Source organism: Tachysurus vachellii, chromosome 5, assembly GCF_030014155.1.
Source record: "Tachysurus vachellii isolate PV-2020 chromosome 5, HZAU_Pvac_v1, whole genome shotgun sequence".
Taxonomy (NCBI): Eukaryota; Metazoa; Chordata; class Actinopteri; order Siluriformes; family Bagridae; genus Tachysurus; species Tachysurus vachellii.
In genome coordinates this window covers 26,663,355-26,680,519 of record NC_083464.1, presented here as the reverse complement: position 1 = coordinate 26,680,519, position 17,165 = coordinate 26,663,355, and the positions used below count along the sequence as shown (strand labels likewise).

General features: G+C 39.1%; 1 protein-coding gene across 1 annotated transcript; it reads right to left on the bottom strand.

Moving 5' to 3' along the window:
• Nucleotides 1-4,204: 4,204 nt before the first annotated feature.
• On the bottom strand, nucleotides 4,205-7,246 carry LOC132845375 (fatty acid-binding protein, brain-like). Its single transcript, XM_060869328.1, has 5 exons — nucleotides 7,141-7,246; nucleotides 5,053-5,152; nucleotides 4,740-4,897; nucleotides 4,474-4,575; nucleotides 4,205-4,385 (listed from the first exon to the last, which is right to left on the bottom strand). Exons 2-5 carry the CDS (start codon nucleotides 5,120-5,122, stop codon nucleotides 4,335-4,337), a joined length of 381 nt encoding a protein of 126 aa, XP_060725311.1. The 5' UTR covers nucleotides 5,123-5,152; nucleotides 7,141-7,246; the 3' UTR covers nucleotides 4,205-4,334.
• Between the last annotated feature and the right edge of the window lie 9,919 nt (nucleotides 7,247-17,165).

Sequence of the window (17,165 nt, the reverse complement as noted above, 5' to 3'; positions counted from 1 at the left end):
TCCTCATATCATCTCAGGGAGTTTTTCCCTGCCATTGTCAGTTCCCTTTCGAGGGAACTTGACTCTGTGTCAGGGCTGACGCTATGGGAATGCTTCTGTGAGGAAGTTGTGTCTAAAGCTCTGTGTGCACACACGCCAATTTAATGGCTCTGGAAAGACACATGACGAAGTGATTACGTGCTAGTAAGCTATAAGGGCTTCTACGTCACATTACTAAATTTTCAGTTTTGTGTATGTGTGTCAATTGTCTGACCTGTCTGTCTAGTGCAGGAATATATATATATATATATATATGTATATATATTTCAGGGAAAAGCTAGGCAGGCAGAGCTATGTTGCGATCCAAACATTTTAAGAGATGCGTACATCCGTGCTCCCACTATATCACGTTCGGCTCTCGAGGGAGCTGGCGGCATGCATTGTGAGGGATTCCGGCTACGTACTCTCCGATTCTGCTTGGCTGTATTTTCAGCTTCGGCTGCAACTCGTGGTTCAGATCCCACGTCCGCCAAGGCGGCACGCCAGCTTCGATCATGGGGTTCGCAGGTTGAGTTAGCAGAAGTTGTTGGTTTCAGGAGCGCATGCCGCTTTCCATATCGGTCTCTGAGGAGTTCAATGTGGGTGTGGAAGGGCTTTCCCCCTTTGAACTGCTGACGCAATCAGTGGTGCTCGAGGAGCTCCTCGAGGTGGAGACACGCACTGTGGCGTTTCACCAGGAGGTGAAACGCCAATCGGCGGCGTTCAGGGAGAACATTACATTGCTCCCTTGCTGTGGAGACCAACCTGGGCCATCTTCCAGCCACACTCAACCCCCTCCTAGCTCATTCAGAGCAGTGAAAAGGGAAAGTGTGGCAGCCCGTGCCCCCTGTCTATGACCAGGGAGACCGGTCAGCATGTCCAGGCCCAGACCCGCCAGGCAAGAGGCCAGGCAGGCTAAGAAGGAAACCTGATGCCCTCAGGCTGGGGTTCCTAGGAACGTCCTTTTCAGTGGAGCAGTAGGGTCTGTGCCTGCTTCTCTTCCTTGCACAGATCTGTACCCTGGGTTAGCACATGCCAGTGTGCTGCTTCAGGGGACCCAGGAGATATGCACAAGTTTGACACCACTCTCAGTCACCCATTAAGCATGGGAACTAGGGATGAGCGAGTACAGCATTATCTGTATCTGTATCCGTATCTGTTAACCATATGAATTATCTGTATCCGTATCCGTACTCGGAGTGGGTGGGGCCTAACCCGGAAGTAGGCGGGGCTTGTCTTGAAATGGGGGGGCTTTAAACCGGTAACAATTAATTTGTAATATTTATAACACTAGCTTACTACCTTTATGTTTTTATGAAATACAGTACAGCAAAAACGTGTCAGACACTCGGTGTCTGGTTACTGGTTAGAGACAGCTGAAGGTTTAAAAAAGAAAAAAAATCTCCGACAGGCAGAGACGCAATGCGAGTCGCATTCTACCAAGCAAGCACCACGTCTGAACGAACCCACTTTTACCAGAACTCTACTGGTTAGTAAGTACGTATTATTAACGTTACAACCCGAAGTAAAAAGCTGAAGAAACCCTAAACGTTAACGGAAAAGACCCGCGAACCCGAGTGACTGAGGGAGAGACAGAGAGCTGTTCTGTGTGTGACTGTGAGTGAGCAGAGCGAGACACAGCAACACAATACATCTATATGTGTGTAGGGGAGGGGCGCTGTGACTAGCCTATCACAGAACGCTGACACAATCAGCTACCCAATGATGATTTTCATTCAATCCGAGCACAGATATTGACTCGTATTACTCGTATAATACTCGTACTCGGCAGAAGTGCTTTATCCGTCCCGGATACTCCTTTCAGCCGAGTATCCGGCTCATCTCTAATGGGAACTTTTGCCAGGTGTGTCTCAGTGGATCCTGGATACCATAGAAAAAGGGTACAGATCCAATTCACCTCCAGTCCTCTGCTTTTTCAGGGTGTGTTTTCAGGGTGTGGCAAACAACAGGCGATGTTCCTCCAAGAGGAAGAAAGGGGACATAAAACATGTTCCCCTCCCAGAGCAGGACTCCGGCTTTTACAGCCTATATATCATTCTTCCCACAACGAATGGGGGCTGCATCCGATTTTGGACCCACGAGCTCTGAACTGTACTCTGATGACTTACAAGTTCAAGATGCTCATGCTCAAGGATATTGTGTCCCAGATCAGGTCTGAGGACTGGTTTGTGATGATAGACGTCAAAGATGCTTATTTTCACATAGGCATTTTGCCAGAGCATTGGAAATTCCTCAGGTTCCCTTTTGGGGCGAAGCGTACCAATATTGTGTTCTCCTTTTGGCCTAGCCCTTTCACCACACACATTTAAAAAGTGCATGGATGCTGCCCTGGCACCGATGCGTCTCCTGGGTATCTGTGTACTAAATTGCCTGGAAGGCTAAGGCTTTGACTGGGCCAGTTGTCCAGGCAATTCAGGCTATCTCAATGAATGTGCTTGCCATTATGAGAAATCTAGGCCTCAGGTTGAACCCAGGGAGTGTGTGCTTTCTCCTTCTCAGAGAACCACCTTTCTGGGGTAGTTTGGGACTCCACCACGATGCATCGATGCTCCCATCTTCTGAGCAATAAAAGCTATATGGCTAGGCTGACGCCTCTCTGTTGCTAAGGCATAGAGAGTGCTCAACCTCATGGCAGCAGCAGCCAATGTTATCCTTTTGGGTTTGCTTTACATGAGGCCATTCCAGCTCTGGCTCAGGGGTGCGGGCTTTCGTCCTCACAGAGTTCCCCTTATGTTCATAAGGGTTACGTGCCATGTGCTTTGTACCCTTCTTATATGTGGAATTTCTCCTTCTCAGAAAACCACCTTTTTGGGGGTAGTTTGGGACTCCACCACGATGCGGGCATGTCTGTTCCCCGCTCAGATGGCTCCCATCTTCCCAGCAATAAAAGCTATACGGCTTGGCCAAAGCCTCTATGTCACTGAGGTACGGAGAGTGCTCAACCTCATGGCGGCAGCAGCCAACATGATCCTTTTGAGTCAGGGGTGCAGGCTTTCATCTTCGCAGACACTCCCTTATGATCATAAGGGTTACACGCCGTGGGCTTCATACCCTTCTTATATGTGGACTGACCCCGGTTTCTGGCCTTGGGTCACACTTTAGGGGCGTGTCGCCGTCGCAGGATTCTTTCCACGGCCACCCTGCCCATGTCTATGGAAGGGCCCTTACCTCTTATGGCACATAAATTGCCTGTAGATTAGGGCTGCATTTCTAGCATTGAAACACTTTATTCTACACCATGTGTTACCAGTTCCTAGAGTCAGGCCTCTCATATGAGGTGACAGAGACTCTATTGAATGCTAGGACTCCCTTCACTAGGTAGCTGTATGCTCTGAATGTAGCTGTATGCTCTGGCCATTCATTAAAGAATATTTTACCTTCCACAGAATCAATGGATGTAATGCAACTTCAGCCTCTTATTGTGCAACAGGGTGAAATGCTGGCAGCCTATCATCAACAGCTCACAGCGCTCCAGTCTACCAACACCCAACTGCTGCAAGCCCTTTAGGGACTCCCTTTCTGGGGCTATCAAATAATGGAGCATATATTTTGTAACCACAGCCAACCAGAGGACATTGTATCAGACCGGGGGGGTCCTGTTTATGTAGAGGGTGTGGTAAGCCTTCTGTTGAAGCCTGGGTATCAATATTAGCCTCACCTTGGGGTGCCACCCTCAGTCCAACAGCCAAGTGGAAAAAATCAACCAGGAAGTTGGGGCGCTTCCTATGAATGTACTGCAGTAGGGAACAGTAAGGGTTCAGTGATATGGGTGGAATATGGCCAAAATTCCCTCACACACTTGTCAACGAATCTTACACCTTTCCAAAGTGCACTGGGGTTTCAACCTCCACTTTCCCATAGGTCTGGCGAGAACTTGTATAAAATAATTAATCTTAGTATTACCACTTATGGTTTAGTGTTTTTTCTTCATCTGGGTCATTTCAAGCAAAGACAAGTAAGTTTTATAAGTAGAGGTTTTCTTTTGTGTAGCAGTGTATCATCAAAAAATCCTAAAAGACTTGAGACTTGAGTACAGTATTTACATGCACTTCATTCTTATATTAAATCAGGTACGTTGCAGCATTTAGTGTCCCAGTAATATAAACTGAAGCATGTAACTTACAATAATATTGTGTTCTCTGTATGGCATAGAGACAAATAGATACACATTTTTAAATATATTTTTATTTGCAGTATTTCAGTGTAATTGTATGCACATTGATATCTTACTAATGATTAAATTATTCAGATAACAATCAAAAAGAAGCTTTACAGCTCCCATCACTGAATAATGATTAAACTTTCTGATAAATGCGTTGTCCTTGAACACCAGCAAATGACAGAGTCTGTAAGATACAATGAAAAAATATATTACTACATGCTTTTTGTGTAAAAGTCTGTAACTTAACAAGTGCTAATTAAATACATTCTCACCGTAATCATGACATTCGCATTAATGTCACGGGTAATTAGGATTTCTTTAGTACCCCATTTCTTCACCTGTACCACTTGTTTTCCCTTAAAACTTATGGTACTCTAGAGAAAAAATATAAAATACCAGTTGGATGGCAAAAAGAATACAAATAAATAAAACAAGATCAGCTTCATGCAAAGACAACAATCTCGTACTGAGAGAAACTTCAACAGAGTTTATATAAAGAAATGATGGACTGATGTGGAAATGACTTCTAAGCACTTACAGTACATGGTCTCCCCTCTATGAGACCATCCTGGAACGCTTTATCCAGTTTGAACTTTATTTCTCTGCCTTCTCGGCCTCTCTTTACTTTCCAGACAAAATAGTCCCCCTCTTTGTAAACAGTCTCAGTTAGATTAGAATCATCAGATGGTTTTGCACCTGTGAAAATATACAGCAAAAAAGAGAACAACAAAAATCCAACCCAAGCATGAATGTCACAAACTCCAAATAGTCATTTTTCACTATTTATAAAATGTCAAAACATTTACATTCACATACATAAGAAATGTCACTGCAGAATTAAAAAATATTACCGACTGCTTTCATGAATTCATCAATGTTCACTTTTTTGGCGAGTTTCCATGTTCCAAAGAAGGCTTCCATGTTGTCAATGTAGTATCAGGCCTCTGTTTACTTGAAAATCACAAAAATGTTGCTCTGTTTCCGAAGAGCTGTACAAGGTTATACTATATCTTCTGGGAGGAGTTAACATTGTTCTGTAATTTTCAAATACCTAATTTGTTTATACTTTAAAAAAACAAACAAAATAGGACTTGAGGGCTCACTGAATATTGAGTTTTTCTTTTTGCTGTGTTGCAACATCAATCTAAAGTATTGCTCTTCTGAATAATTTTTTTAAAAACCGTAAAATCTTAAAAGAACTGCTTAATTGATCAGAATTCAAAGAATAAGCACTGCGGGGAACCTGATACTTGGCAAACTTTTGCTGTCAAATGAATGTCCGTTTGTATAACCCACTAGGTTTGACCAATATATATAATCACAATCGATCCGATTTTTAATTTTTTACATAAAAGGTTTTTCTTTTATATTGTTTCAAATGTTTCAAGCTGATTTTTATTATTTTAATATGCCTTTTTGTCAGTATTTATAATCAATTTCTACAAATAAACAAGTTTCATAACTTTCCGTGACTGGATTTGAATAGTTAGTTGCTGGTGGGCAAATTGCACAAACACCACATAAAGAAATTACATTTTGCAAATGTTCACCTTAAATACCCAAAGTTTTCCAAATTCGGCTTTTAGGATTATCACATTATAATAATGCCCTCACTACCATTATATCTGATTAATTTATTTTCCCAAAAGTGGAGGTGGATGTGTCTGTTCTGTCTGATCTGCGGTCTCTATTTAACACATCCTCATGCTAGATCGCTAAGTCAATGACTAAGTGTAGAGTACAGTCTTTGAAGTAGAAAGGTAGTAAAGTCTAAAAACCCAGTTGGAGAAGACAGTACAATATTAATTTTAAGACAAGTGTCAGTCTTAGTGAGAACCTCAAAGTGAGAACTTGAACTGCTCACTCAACACCAGCTCCATCAGTAAGAAAGCTGACACTGAAAAAATAATAAGTAAAATTTACAACATTTTTCTTTTGCAAGTTTTTGCACTCAGGTTTTTCAAGTAAATTTTACCATTGTAAAATTAAGTCAAATTTACTTAAGGGGGTTGAGTAAAATTAATAAAGTAAATAAGTACACGTGTGATTGCGTGAGTGAATGAGAGTGTGTGCCCTCCGATGGGTTGGCACTCCGTCCAGGGTGTATCCTGCCTTGATGCCCGATGACGCCCGTGACCCGAGGTAGTTCGGATAAGAGGTAGAAGATGAATGAGTGAGTGAATAAGTACACGTAACATGGCCTGTTAAATTATGTTGAATAGTATTTCCTTAATGATCCGATGTACTGTAATTCATTCATTTTTTCATTCATTCATTTTCTACCGCTTATCCGATCTATCTCGGGTCACGGGAAGCCTGTGCCTATCTCAGGCATCACCCTGGATACAGGGATACACCCTGGACGGCGTGCCAACCCATCGCAGGGCACACACACACTCTCATTCACCCACACAATCACACACTACGGACAATTTTCCAGAGATGCCAATCAACCTACCATGCATGTCTTTGGACTGGGGGAGGAAACCGGAGTACCCGGAGGAAACCCCCGATGCACAGGGAGAACATGCAAACTCCACACACACAAGGCGGAGGTGGGAATCGAACCCCCAACCCTGGAGGTGTGAGGCAAACGTGCTAACCACTAAGCCACCGTGCCCCTCTCTGATGTAATTAATTAATTTAATTAAGTAAAACTATCTTCTCTTTTAATTCAATTTTACTTGCTTCATTCAGTGTTGTTAATTAATTTTAAGTTAAATAAAATGAGTCACTGTTACAATATGACAAAATAGTTCTGAGACAGTAAATGTGAAATCAAGAGTTTTATATTAAGAGCTTCATTTCAGGGAATTAACATGTTCTTACAGAACAATGCTTAAAAATAAGAATAAGAATTTAAACAGCTCAAGCAGCAGTAAAGTGCAATGACATTTTTGATTATAAAAGCTTTGCTTATTCAAGCCATCCTAACTTACTGTCGCGGTCAGCGCACCTCCCACGCCCACCGAACACCAACACCGAGAAGCGTCTCCAGAATACTAGCTCTCCCGGACTACACCTCCCAGAATCCACCACTGACTCTGATTACTCCACCACCTGGTCCTCATCCAGAGCCGATCGGCCCTATACGCTCACTACGCAAGTTGCGTAGGGCCCTGCAAATTACGCAAGGCCCCGCCTCCCCCTGCCTCATTTTATAGCGCGTGTTAGTTTTACTGTGTAGATGACAATATGAAGCGGAGCTGTCCATCTGGCCATGAAAAGAGAAAAAAGAAACAAAATGAGAGTGAAATGCGAGAAAAGGAATCAGGTAAACTTGTGTTCTCTTCAAGTTTGATGTCAGCAAGAGCAAATAACAGTAAAGTTAAGTTGTGATTCTGTCTCTAGTCTCTATCGGACTAGCTAAATTAGCTGTGCAGTGCTGCCAGTGCATCTCTTGGCCTGTCTGTCTGTCACACAACAATTTATTGCGTGAACATTCGCGTGAATAAACGCCCGTGTTTATAAACGGCAGCTCCATAACCGCGCCGCGTGTGAACATGCGTTCATATGCTCGTGCAATCGTGCACGAAATGACACGCGCGCTTTACAGCAGCATCTGTGTGGGGACCAATACAAAAAGTATTTTTGTAAAAGTGCGTGATAGCAAAAAGTGCGTGATAGCACTCCTAAATGACAATGTTTATAGTCTCTCAATCAACGTTACAACAACGTTAATGCAATATGGAAACCAATGGAATTACATTGGAGTGGGCATAATGCCAGGTCAATATGAATGTACATCCCTCAGTAAATAATAACTATCAGGGATCAAGTATTGCTCTCATGCATACTATAAAACACAGTGATACGGTATGACAAGCCATTTTAGCTTTTATACATTGACATATGGATTTTTGATATCAAGAATTCAGTTTTCAATACTTAAAATGTAAATATTAAGAGTGTGATTTCTAGTAGTAACCATATTTTTGATATCAGGAATTACATTTAAATTCTATTTAAAATATTCCATTCAATAAAGATTTGTTTATACGTCATTTAATTCTGTGTTGTTTTACTCTTTGACCGAGAGATGGAGTAAACCTTTTTTAAAAGGAGGGAGGTTTGTAGTGGGAGCAGTGGGGTGTCAAGTGTGAATGTGTGGCAAATGGTTTAAATGGTGCCACAAGGGGGTGTGGCTCAGTCGAACGGCCAAGTGGAACAACTCAACCAGGAAGTGGGGGTGCTTCCTATGAAGTAGGGAACAATAATGGTGGAGTGCTATGGGTAGTATACAGTATGCCCAAAATTCCCTCACATTTGTCTACGAATCTCACACCCTTCCAATATGTACTGCATTATCAACATCCACTTGCCCCTAGGTCTGGCGAGCCCTCTGACCTCTCCTGGGTCTCCATGTAGCCATGCAGCGGCTAATAAAGGAGTGACGTATTATCTCTCTGAGCATAGCAATTATTAACACTTATCCTTTAGCGTTTTTTTTGTCTGGGTCAATTCAACAAGTCCAGCAAAGACAAGTAAGTTTTGTAAGTGGATGTTTTCTTTTGTGTAGCAGTATTTCATAAAAAAAATACTCCAAAGAGGTGAGTACTGTAGTTACATGCAGTTCATTCTTATATTAAATCAGACACATTGCACCATTTAGTGTCCCGGGAACTTAAACTGAAGCACTGACAGATAAATTACAATAATGTGTTGTCTGTAAGGCATAGAGAAAAACAGATACACCTTTTTACAGTATATATATTTTTTCTCTTTTTTTGTATTAAAAGAATGTATAATGTATATAAATTTGTGCAATTGTATGCACATTAATATCTTATTAATGATTAATTTATGCAGATAATCACAAAAGTTTTACAGTTTTCATCACTGATTAATGGTTAAATCTTCCCATAAATGCGTTGTCCTTTAAGACCACCAAATTTCACCAAAAAATATATTTCTACATGATTTTTGTGTAAAAATCTGTAACTTGGAACAAGTTCTAATTAAATATCTTCTCACCATAATCATGTTTTCCCTTTAACAACATGGATAATCATGATTTCTTTACTACATCACTCTTGACCTGTACCAGTTGCTTCCCCTTAAGGCTTATGGTATTCTACAAAAAAATATGCATCCATTTATATTTTGTAGATCAAAAGTAATTGCTATTTTACCAGATGAATGGCAAAAAACATCAAGATCAGCATCATAAAATTTGCTTCATGCAAAGACTACACTCTCATTGACACGAGGTTGGACAAAGGCGAGTGAGGATCCAAATGCAGTTTTAGATTTTACTTAAACCGAAACAAGAAACAGGTAATACAAACAAGCAAACAAACAGGCAGGCAAAACAGAGCAGAATACAGAGCAGACAGGAGACCGGAACATCCACAACATACATACAAGCACAAAGCAATAACGACGAACAAAAGGGAAGTGAACACACAGAGTATAAATAACAGACAAGAACCAATCACAGAGCAGAACCAATTAGAGACAAAGACAAGACACCTGAAGGAGAGAAGGAGTACAATTAATGTCCATGGAAACCAAACAGTGGGCGGAGCAAACAATTAACCACAGGAAAAGACAGCAGACAGAAACAGGACAGAAACACAGACAGACTCATTACACTCATACTGCGAGAACCTATGGTACCATCATAAAACACTTTATCCAGTGTAAACTTCATTTAACTGGTATGTTGTCCTCTCTTTATTTTCCAGACCAAATGGTTCACCGCTCTTACAAAACATGGTTTTATGATACCATAATAAATTACCTATTGCTTGCAAGAATTCAACAAGGTTCATTTTTTGATGGATTTCCACGTTCCAAAGAAAGTGTCCATGTATCCAATGTAGTATCAGGACTCTTTACTTGAAAATCATAAAAATGTTGCTGAACTTATGAAGAGCTGTTCATTTTTTATACTATATCTTCTCTGAGGAGATAACAATCTTTTGTAATTCTTACATGCAGACATTTGTTAATAACTAATTTGCTTGTGATTTAAGGTGAAGAAAAGAAAATAGGAAAAACAAACCTGTAAATTCGATTGATCCAAAAGGCTTGAGGGCTCACTGAATGTTTTGAAGTTTGTTGAGTCATCTGTTCAGAACACAACATTTTTTGCTGTGTTAGAACATCAAATTGAGGTATATTAGATTGGGATTTATTACTCTGGCTTTTTTGAAGTATTTTTTAAAAATAAAAAAATGCTTAACTGATAGCCCTGATATATTCACAGAACAATCACCGTAGGAAACCTAAAATGACAACTTGACCATCTGCCAAACTTTTGCAGTCAATCAAATGTTCATTTGCATGAAAACCTGGGTTTGACCAAGTTTCAACCTGGTGCTTTAAAAAAACAGATTTATTTTACACCTGTGCTTCTTCTGCAGCCAAACCAAACTCAGATGTACTGCCTGTCCTGAGAAGCCACCACAGGCCATGAGCCTCTCTCCCTGTCCATTTAATCTCCCGATAGCTGCTCACTTCCGCTATGCTAGTCAGGATTATTTTGTCTCAGCAATGACAGATTCCGGATCAGCAGTCAGCATCATCCACTGCCAACTGGTGCAAGACCTCCAGCTACCCAACGTACCATAAGCCATCTCATAAAGGTCACAGCAGTGGATAATCACAAACCACACTGCCTCGATCACACTCTAAATTAGCCTGTTCTATAAGGATGAGCTCACACTGTACATCACTTTCTCACCCTGGACCACCTCATTCTGGGATTTCCCTGGTTCCACACCTACGATCCACAAATCTTGTGGCAACAAAAGGAACTGGTACAGTGGTCCCCAAACTATGCCTTAGGAAACAATTTAGCCTACCCTGCCATGCAACATCAGTGGAGAGTCCCACTCCCACCCAAGAGGCCATTGTCCCCAGGAGTTCCAAGACCTCCAGAAGGTATTCAACCAGAAAGAGCCACCACAATGGCTATGATATTGTGCCATAGAGCTCCTTCCCAACAACACACCCCCCAAAAGCATAATTTACCTACTCTCTCCCAGAGGCCCAAGCCATGGAGGACTACATCGGGGACACCCTCTTGGTAAGTTTCATATGACCAGGAAACTTCATTTGTCACCACTCAAGAGGCACTGGAACTTCTCAAGGAAATGTTTACTTTGGCACCCATTCTGCGACACCCCGACCCCGAACAGCCCCGACCTCAAACGGCCAAGTTACATAATGTGAGAAACTTCAACATAGTTTGTGAAAAGAAATGATGGAATGATTTGGAAATGATTTCTAGGCTCTTATGAAACATAGTCTCCCCTCTGTTTTACCATCTTGGAACACTTTATCCAGTGTCGACTGGTATGTCTGCCTCTCTTTATTTTCCAGACCAAAGGTTCACTGTTTTGACGAATTTCCATGTTCTAAAGAAGGCGTCCATATTCCCAATGTAGTATCCTGTCTCTGTTTTGTATAAAAAAATGTTGCTGAACTTTTCAAGAGCTTTGCAAGATTTTTTTATACTATACTTTCTGTGAGGAGATAACAATCTTCTGTAATTCTCACAAGCAGACATGTGTTAATACCTAATTTGCTTGTGATTAAGGTGAAGAAAAGAAATAGGAAAAACAAACCTGTAAAGTTCGATTGATCCACTGGGCTTGAGGGCTCACTGAATGTTTTGAAGTATGTTGAGTCAGCTGTTCAGAACATCAAATTGATGTATATAAGATTGGGATTTTATTACCCTGGCTCTTTTGAAATATTTTTAAAAAATAAAACATTTAAAAAAAAAACTGCTTAATTTATAGCGCTGATACTGTAGATACACAGAACAATCACTGTAGGAAACCTAAAATGATAACTTGACCATCTGCCAAACCTTTGCAGTCAAATGAATGTTCATTTGCATAACCCTCTGGGCTTGGCCAAGTTTCAACCTGGCGCTTTTAAAAAAAAGGATTGTGAATTTTTTTTTTTATTTATTACACAAGAGTCTCCCACAGGACAAAATGCTGTTTGTTGTTTTTACATAAAGTTATTTGTTAAAAAATAATGCATTTTATTACAATTTTTTAATCTGTAGCTTTTTAAACATCAGCATGCTTCTAGCACAGTAAATCATGCTGGCCATTCACTTGGACAAACTATTACAAAGCAGGGCCCCAGATATCCTCCCCGTTCCTTTGTGTCACGGAGGACCTACTCAGCATGAACTTCACCAAAAACTCATGCTGTTGAACCACCTGTGCTTTTTCTGAATTTAAACCAAATACAGTACCGATGTGCTGTCTGTCCTGAGAAGCCACCACAGGCATTCTAACCCCGTCATTCTGGGATTTCTCTGGCCATGATATTTTGCCATAGAGTCATGGTATTGTGATATAGAGCTCCTTCCCAACAACACCCCCACCCCAAAAGCATGATTTACCCACAGAGGCTCTACACTGAGCAGTCCAATGTAGTACATTGAGGACTACATTGAGCAGGCTCTCTCGTCAGCTTTCATATGACCAGGACACTTCACTTGTTGCCACTCAGGAGGCATTGGAACTGCTCAAGAAAAAAGTTTACCATAGCACCCATTCTGCGACACCCCAACCCAAAACGACCCGACCCCCAAAACGAAAGGCCATGCCATGTACTGTGGAAAACTTTAACAGAGTTTGTGAAAAGAAATGGCAGAATGATATGGAAATTATTTCTAGGCTCATATGACATATGAAACATACTTTCATAAGATTTTAAGTCACCTCAGGCTTGCTCATTGGGGATAAATACTGTACAAACACACTCAAATATAGCTAATATTAATCTTGAATTTTTTGTATTATAATAATCTTTATATAAAATTTTGTTTTATGTTTATGTTCGGTAGAGATCCATTTGTTAAAAGCGCTATACAAATTTAACTGGTATGTCGTCTTCTCTTTATTTTCCAGACCAAATGGTCCCCCTCTTTGGAAACAGTCTCAATTAGTGGAGCATTATTGTTTCTTTCATCTAAACCTGTGCAAATATACAGCAAAGAAATGTTTAGAAATAGGAGTCATTTTTTCACTATTTAAAAGAAATGTGACTGCAGTAATAAAAATGACAAATTGCTTTCAAGAATTCATCAAGGTTCACTTTTTTGACGAATTTCCACGTTCCAAAGAAGCCCATGTTTCCAACAGTATCAGGCCTATGTTTTACTTAAAAATCACAAAATTGTTGCTGAACTTATCAAGAGTTGTACAAGATTTTTTTTAAACTATATCTTCTGTGAGGAGATAACAATCTTCTGTAATTCTCACATGTAGACATGTGTTAATACCTAATTTGCTTGTGATTAAGGTGAAGAAAAGAAATAGGAAAAACAAACCTGTAAAGTTCGATTGATGCAAAAGGCTTGAGGGCTCACTGAATGTTTTGGAGTTTGTTAAGGCAGCTGTTCAGAACACAATGTATTTTTTGCTGTGTTGGAATATCAAATTGAGGTGTATAAGGTTTATTACCCTGGCTCTTTAGAAGTATTTTTTTTAAAAATAAGAAATCTTAAAAAATAAACTGCTTAACTGATAGCCCTGATAGATTTACAGAACAATCACTGTAGGAAACCTACAACCCTGACCCTGAACACGCCAACCCCGAAGGGCCAACCCCCGATGTGCCTTGTTTTTCTTGACGTTTAGCTTTACTGTGAGCTACCAACCAGGAACCAAAAAAGGCAAGGCCGATGCCCTGTCATGCTACATTCAGCTGCTTGACCTCCGCTTTTACTTCCTGGTTCTTTAAAGGCCATGCTCACACCAAAATTGGAGTGAAGTGTTATAAGTGTTAGCTGCAATTCTGAACCGTTGCTGTTTGTTTCTTGCTATTGTGTGTATGACCAGTTTCTATGTACTTTCTGTTGCAGAGTTTGTCTTTTGCACTTTGGATTTGTTTGCCACATGGGCTTTTTTCTGTTTTTTGTGATCTACTGCATGTTCTCTTTGACTATGAATCCAGCTAACTATTTTGAATTGTTTGTGCATTTTATTAGGTTATTCAATAATAAATATTCACTTGTTGAGTCTATAGTGACTCCCCTGAACCTGCATCACAGCTTTTAGATATAAGTATTCGTCAATAATTATTATATTTGGTTACTTTTAAACCAAAAAAAAATATGAAAAAGTCCATAATCACTGTTTGTTTGTGGTTGAATTTTTTTTTTTTTAATAATGTTTCAAATGTTTCAAGCTTTTTCTTTCAATTTGAAAATGTTCATGTTTCAGTTTGAAAACCTTTTTGTCAGTAATCATAATCCATTACTCCAAATAAACATGTTTAATACCTTTCAGTGACTGGATTTGTGTAGTTAGATGCTGGTGGGCAAAAAGATATTACACAAACACTTTAATCATAATATCTTAATGAAGATCAATAATTATAATCAGAGAATAATTTGGCCACAATTAGGTTAATTTTCTATTATTTGATTTAACTGAATGATCAATTTTAATGTACTCGTGTTCCTATTTGTTTTGTTTGTTGCTTTCCCACAGTATGTAAATATACGATTATTGAACACCATGCTGCTGTAAAAAAAAAAAAAAAAGATAATGGCTTTTGCAAATGTTTTCCATTTTAAATATCCAACAGTTTTCCAAACTAGGCTTTTAGGCTTATCAGATTGTTATACTGCTCTTACAACAATCACGTCTGATTAATTTCTTTTACCAAAAGTGGAGGTGGACATGTCTGTCTTGTCTAATCAGATATGTGTTATGTTACATTAACTGGAGACTATGGTTCCGGCTTTGAAATGCTCTTGCTACAGTCTTTCTCTCAGGTCTCAATAATTGAATACTTGATGGCTTTGGCAGGGAGGAATTGTAAGTTGCTCAGAAGTTCCTGGTTACACAACCACCACTTGACTATACACAGCTCTAGAAAGGTAATAACACTCCACTGTCACCCAGAAGGAAGTAAAGTCTAAAAAAGTCTAAAGTTTAAGAAGACAAGACATTTTATCAGCTAAACAAAGTGTCAGTTTTAGTGCTTTAGTGAGATTTTTGGTCTTTATTTGAAGACACTCAGTGACTCAGCTAGATTTTATTTGTACCCTGAGAGATGATGGGTTCAGTTGATCCACACTAGAAGTACAAAGGGAGCTGAAAACATAAATTTACTTCAATTCTCCCTAATACTTTATTTAAATCTTCAAAGTATTTGTTACAAATTTTAAAGTATCTTGTTCTCTCGTCCGACTATATTATAACAGGCGCATTAATGTAAAATAAATAAGAAAGAAAAAAGTGCCAGTTTGTCACTAAGTGTAAACCTTCTCATGCTACACATTCTCATTAATCCTATAGTTAACTTTATGCCTCTTAATAAGGATAAGCCACAAGTCAGCAGTTGCAAAACTGATGACGAGCAACCATGGCCTATGGTGTCTCATTTGGCTCCGTAGAAGCCATGATTTCCATCTAATTTGAAAAAGCATGTTGATGGATTTTTTTTGTTAATTTTCCAAAATAGCTAGTCAAATTCTAGCTGATGGCATATATTTTTAACTTACATAATTATATAATGATGTTTTCAGGCAAAATGGCGTAGGTGGAACATTATCTACCATTTTTAGATCAGTTATAAAAAATGACTATTCATCAGTTAAAAACATTTACTTTTTACACTTTAATGCTTGAATACAACCAATGAAGTAGACTATAATATCCTAACAGACACATTAATGTAAAAAAAAAATAAAAAAGTGCCAGTTCGTCATTACATGTAAACCTTCTCATGCTACATATTCTCATTAATCCTATAGTTAACTTTGTGCCTTTTAATAAGGATAAGCCACAAGTCTGCTGTTTAAAAATGGATGACGAGCAACCATGGCCTATGGTGTCTCCTTTCGGCTCTGTAGAAGCCATGATTTCCATCTAATTTGAAAAAGCGTCTTGAGGTAAGTTTTGTTCATTTTCCAAAAAAAAGTAGCTAATTTATTTGGCTTAGAAGAAACTAAAATTCTAGCTGATGGAAGATATTCCGAACTTACAGTACCTAATGATATAATGGTATTTTCAGGCAAAATAACATGGGTAAAAATGATCTAAAACTCAGTAATAAAAAAAGACTTTTCATCAGTTAAAAACATTTACTTTTTACATATTAATGCTTGAATATATATCAAAAGCAACGACGACAAACAATCTTTGACACATTATCTATATATTTCACTACTTTTGTCCACAGTATGGTGAATTAATAGAAAAGTAAGTGTGTATACTATATAAGTAAGTGTGTTTTTTAATACTGAGCTTATTTCGGTGCAAGAATAAACACCTAAATTTGAATGACCGAGACAAAGAATTGGACTGACGTCACCTCTCTAGAACGTTCTGTTGCACATCAATGCAGGTTGTGCTGCCATCTAGTGGTCTCGCTGTCAAATAATTAATCAGTTTCTTGTGTCCTGGTACTGTACTTAATCTGCATGCACTGAATAAATTAATTTAGCTTTGACTGTGGTGTTCATTTACAATCTATTTTTATTCTAATTTGTTATTATACGTTTCCAGTCCAGTCCAGTATATCATTATCAATGCCTGACTAGTTTCCATTTCAGAAGTCATTTGGTTATTCAAAAAATGTTTACCCACATATATTGGCATATATTGGCGTGTGACTGTGGCCTTAATAAACTGGTAACAAACTGGTGACAAACAAAAGCTAATGATTAACTTTGCATTTATTCCATATAAGTAGAAATGGCATTAGCGAAAATGCTCTGGATGACGTTGTCTGCCAAAAGGCATAAATGTACTGTATGAATATACATAAATGACACTTAGGTTTTCATGCTTAGGCCTAAAAAAAAAAGTCATATTCATATTTATCTTATTTATCGCTTAGTATTTAAATACAAACTTTTCATTCACATTTGATGAATAGTTCATTTGCCACTCATGAAATTTACAGTCATTAAGGGAAATGTTTAAAGTATAAGAAATTAAATTTCACAGGGCAAGAGAATTTAGTCTAAAGCATG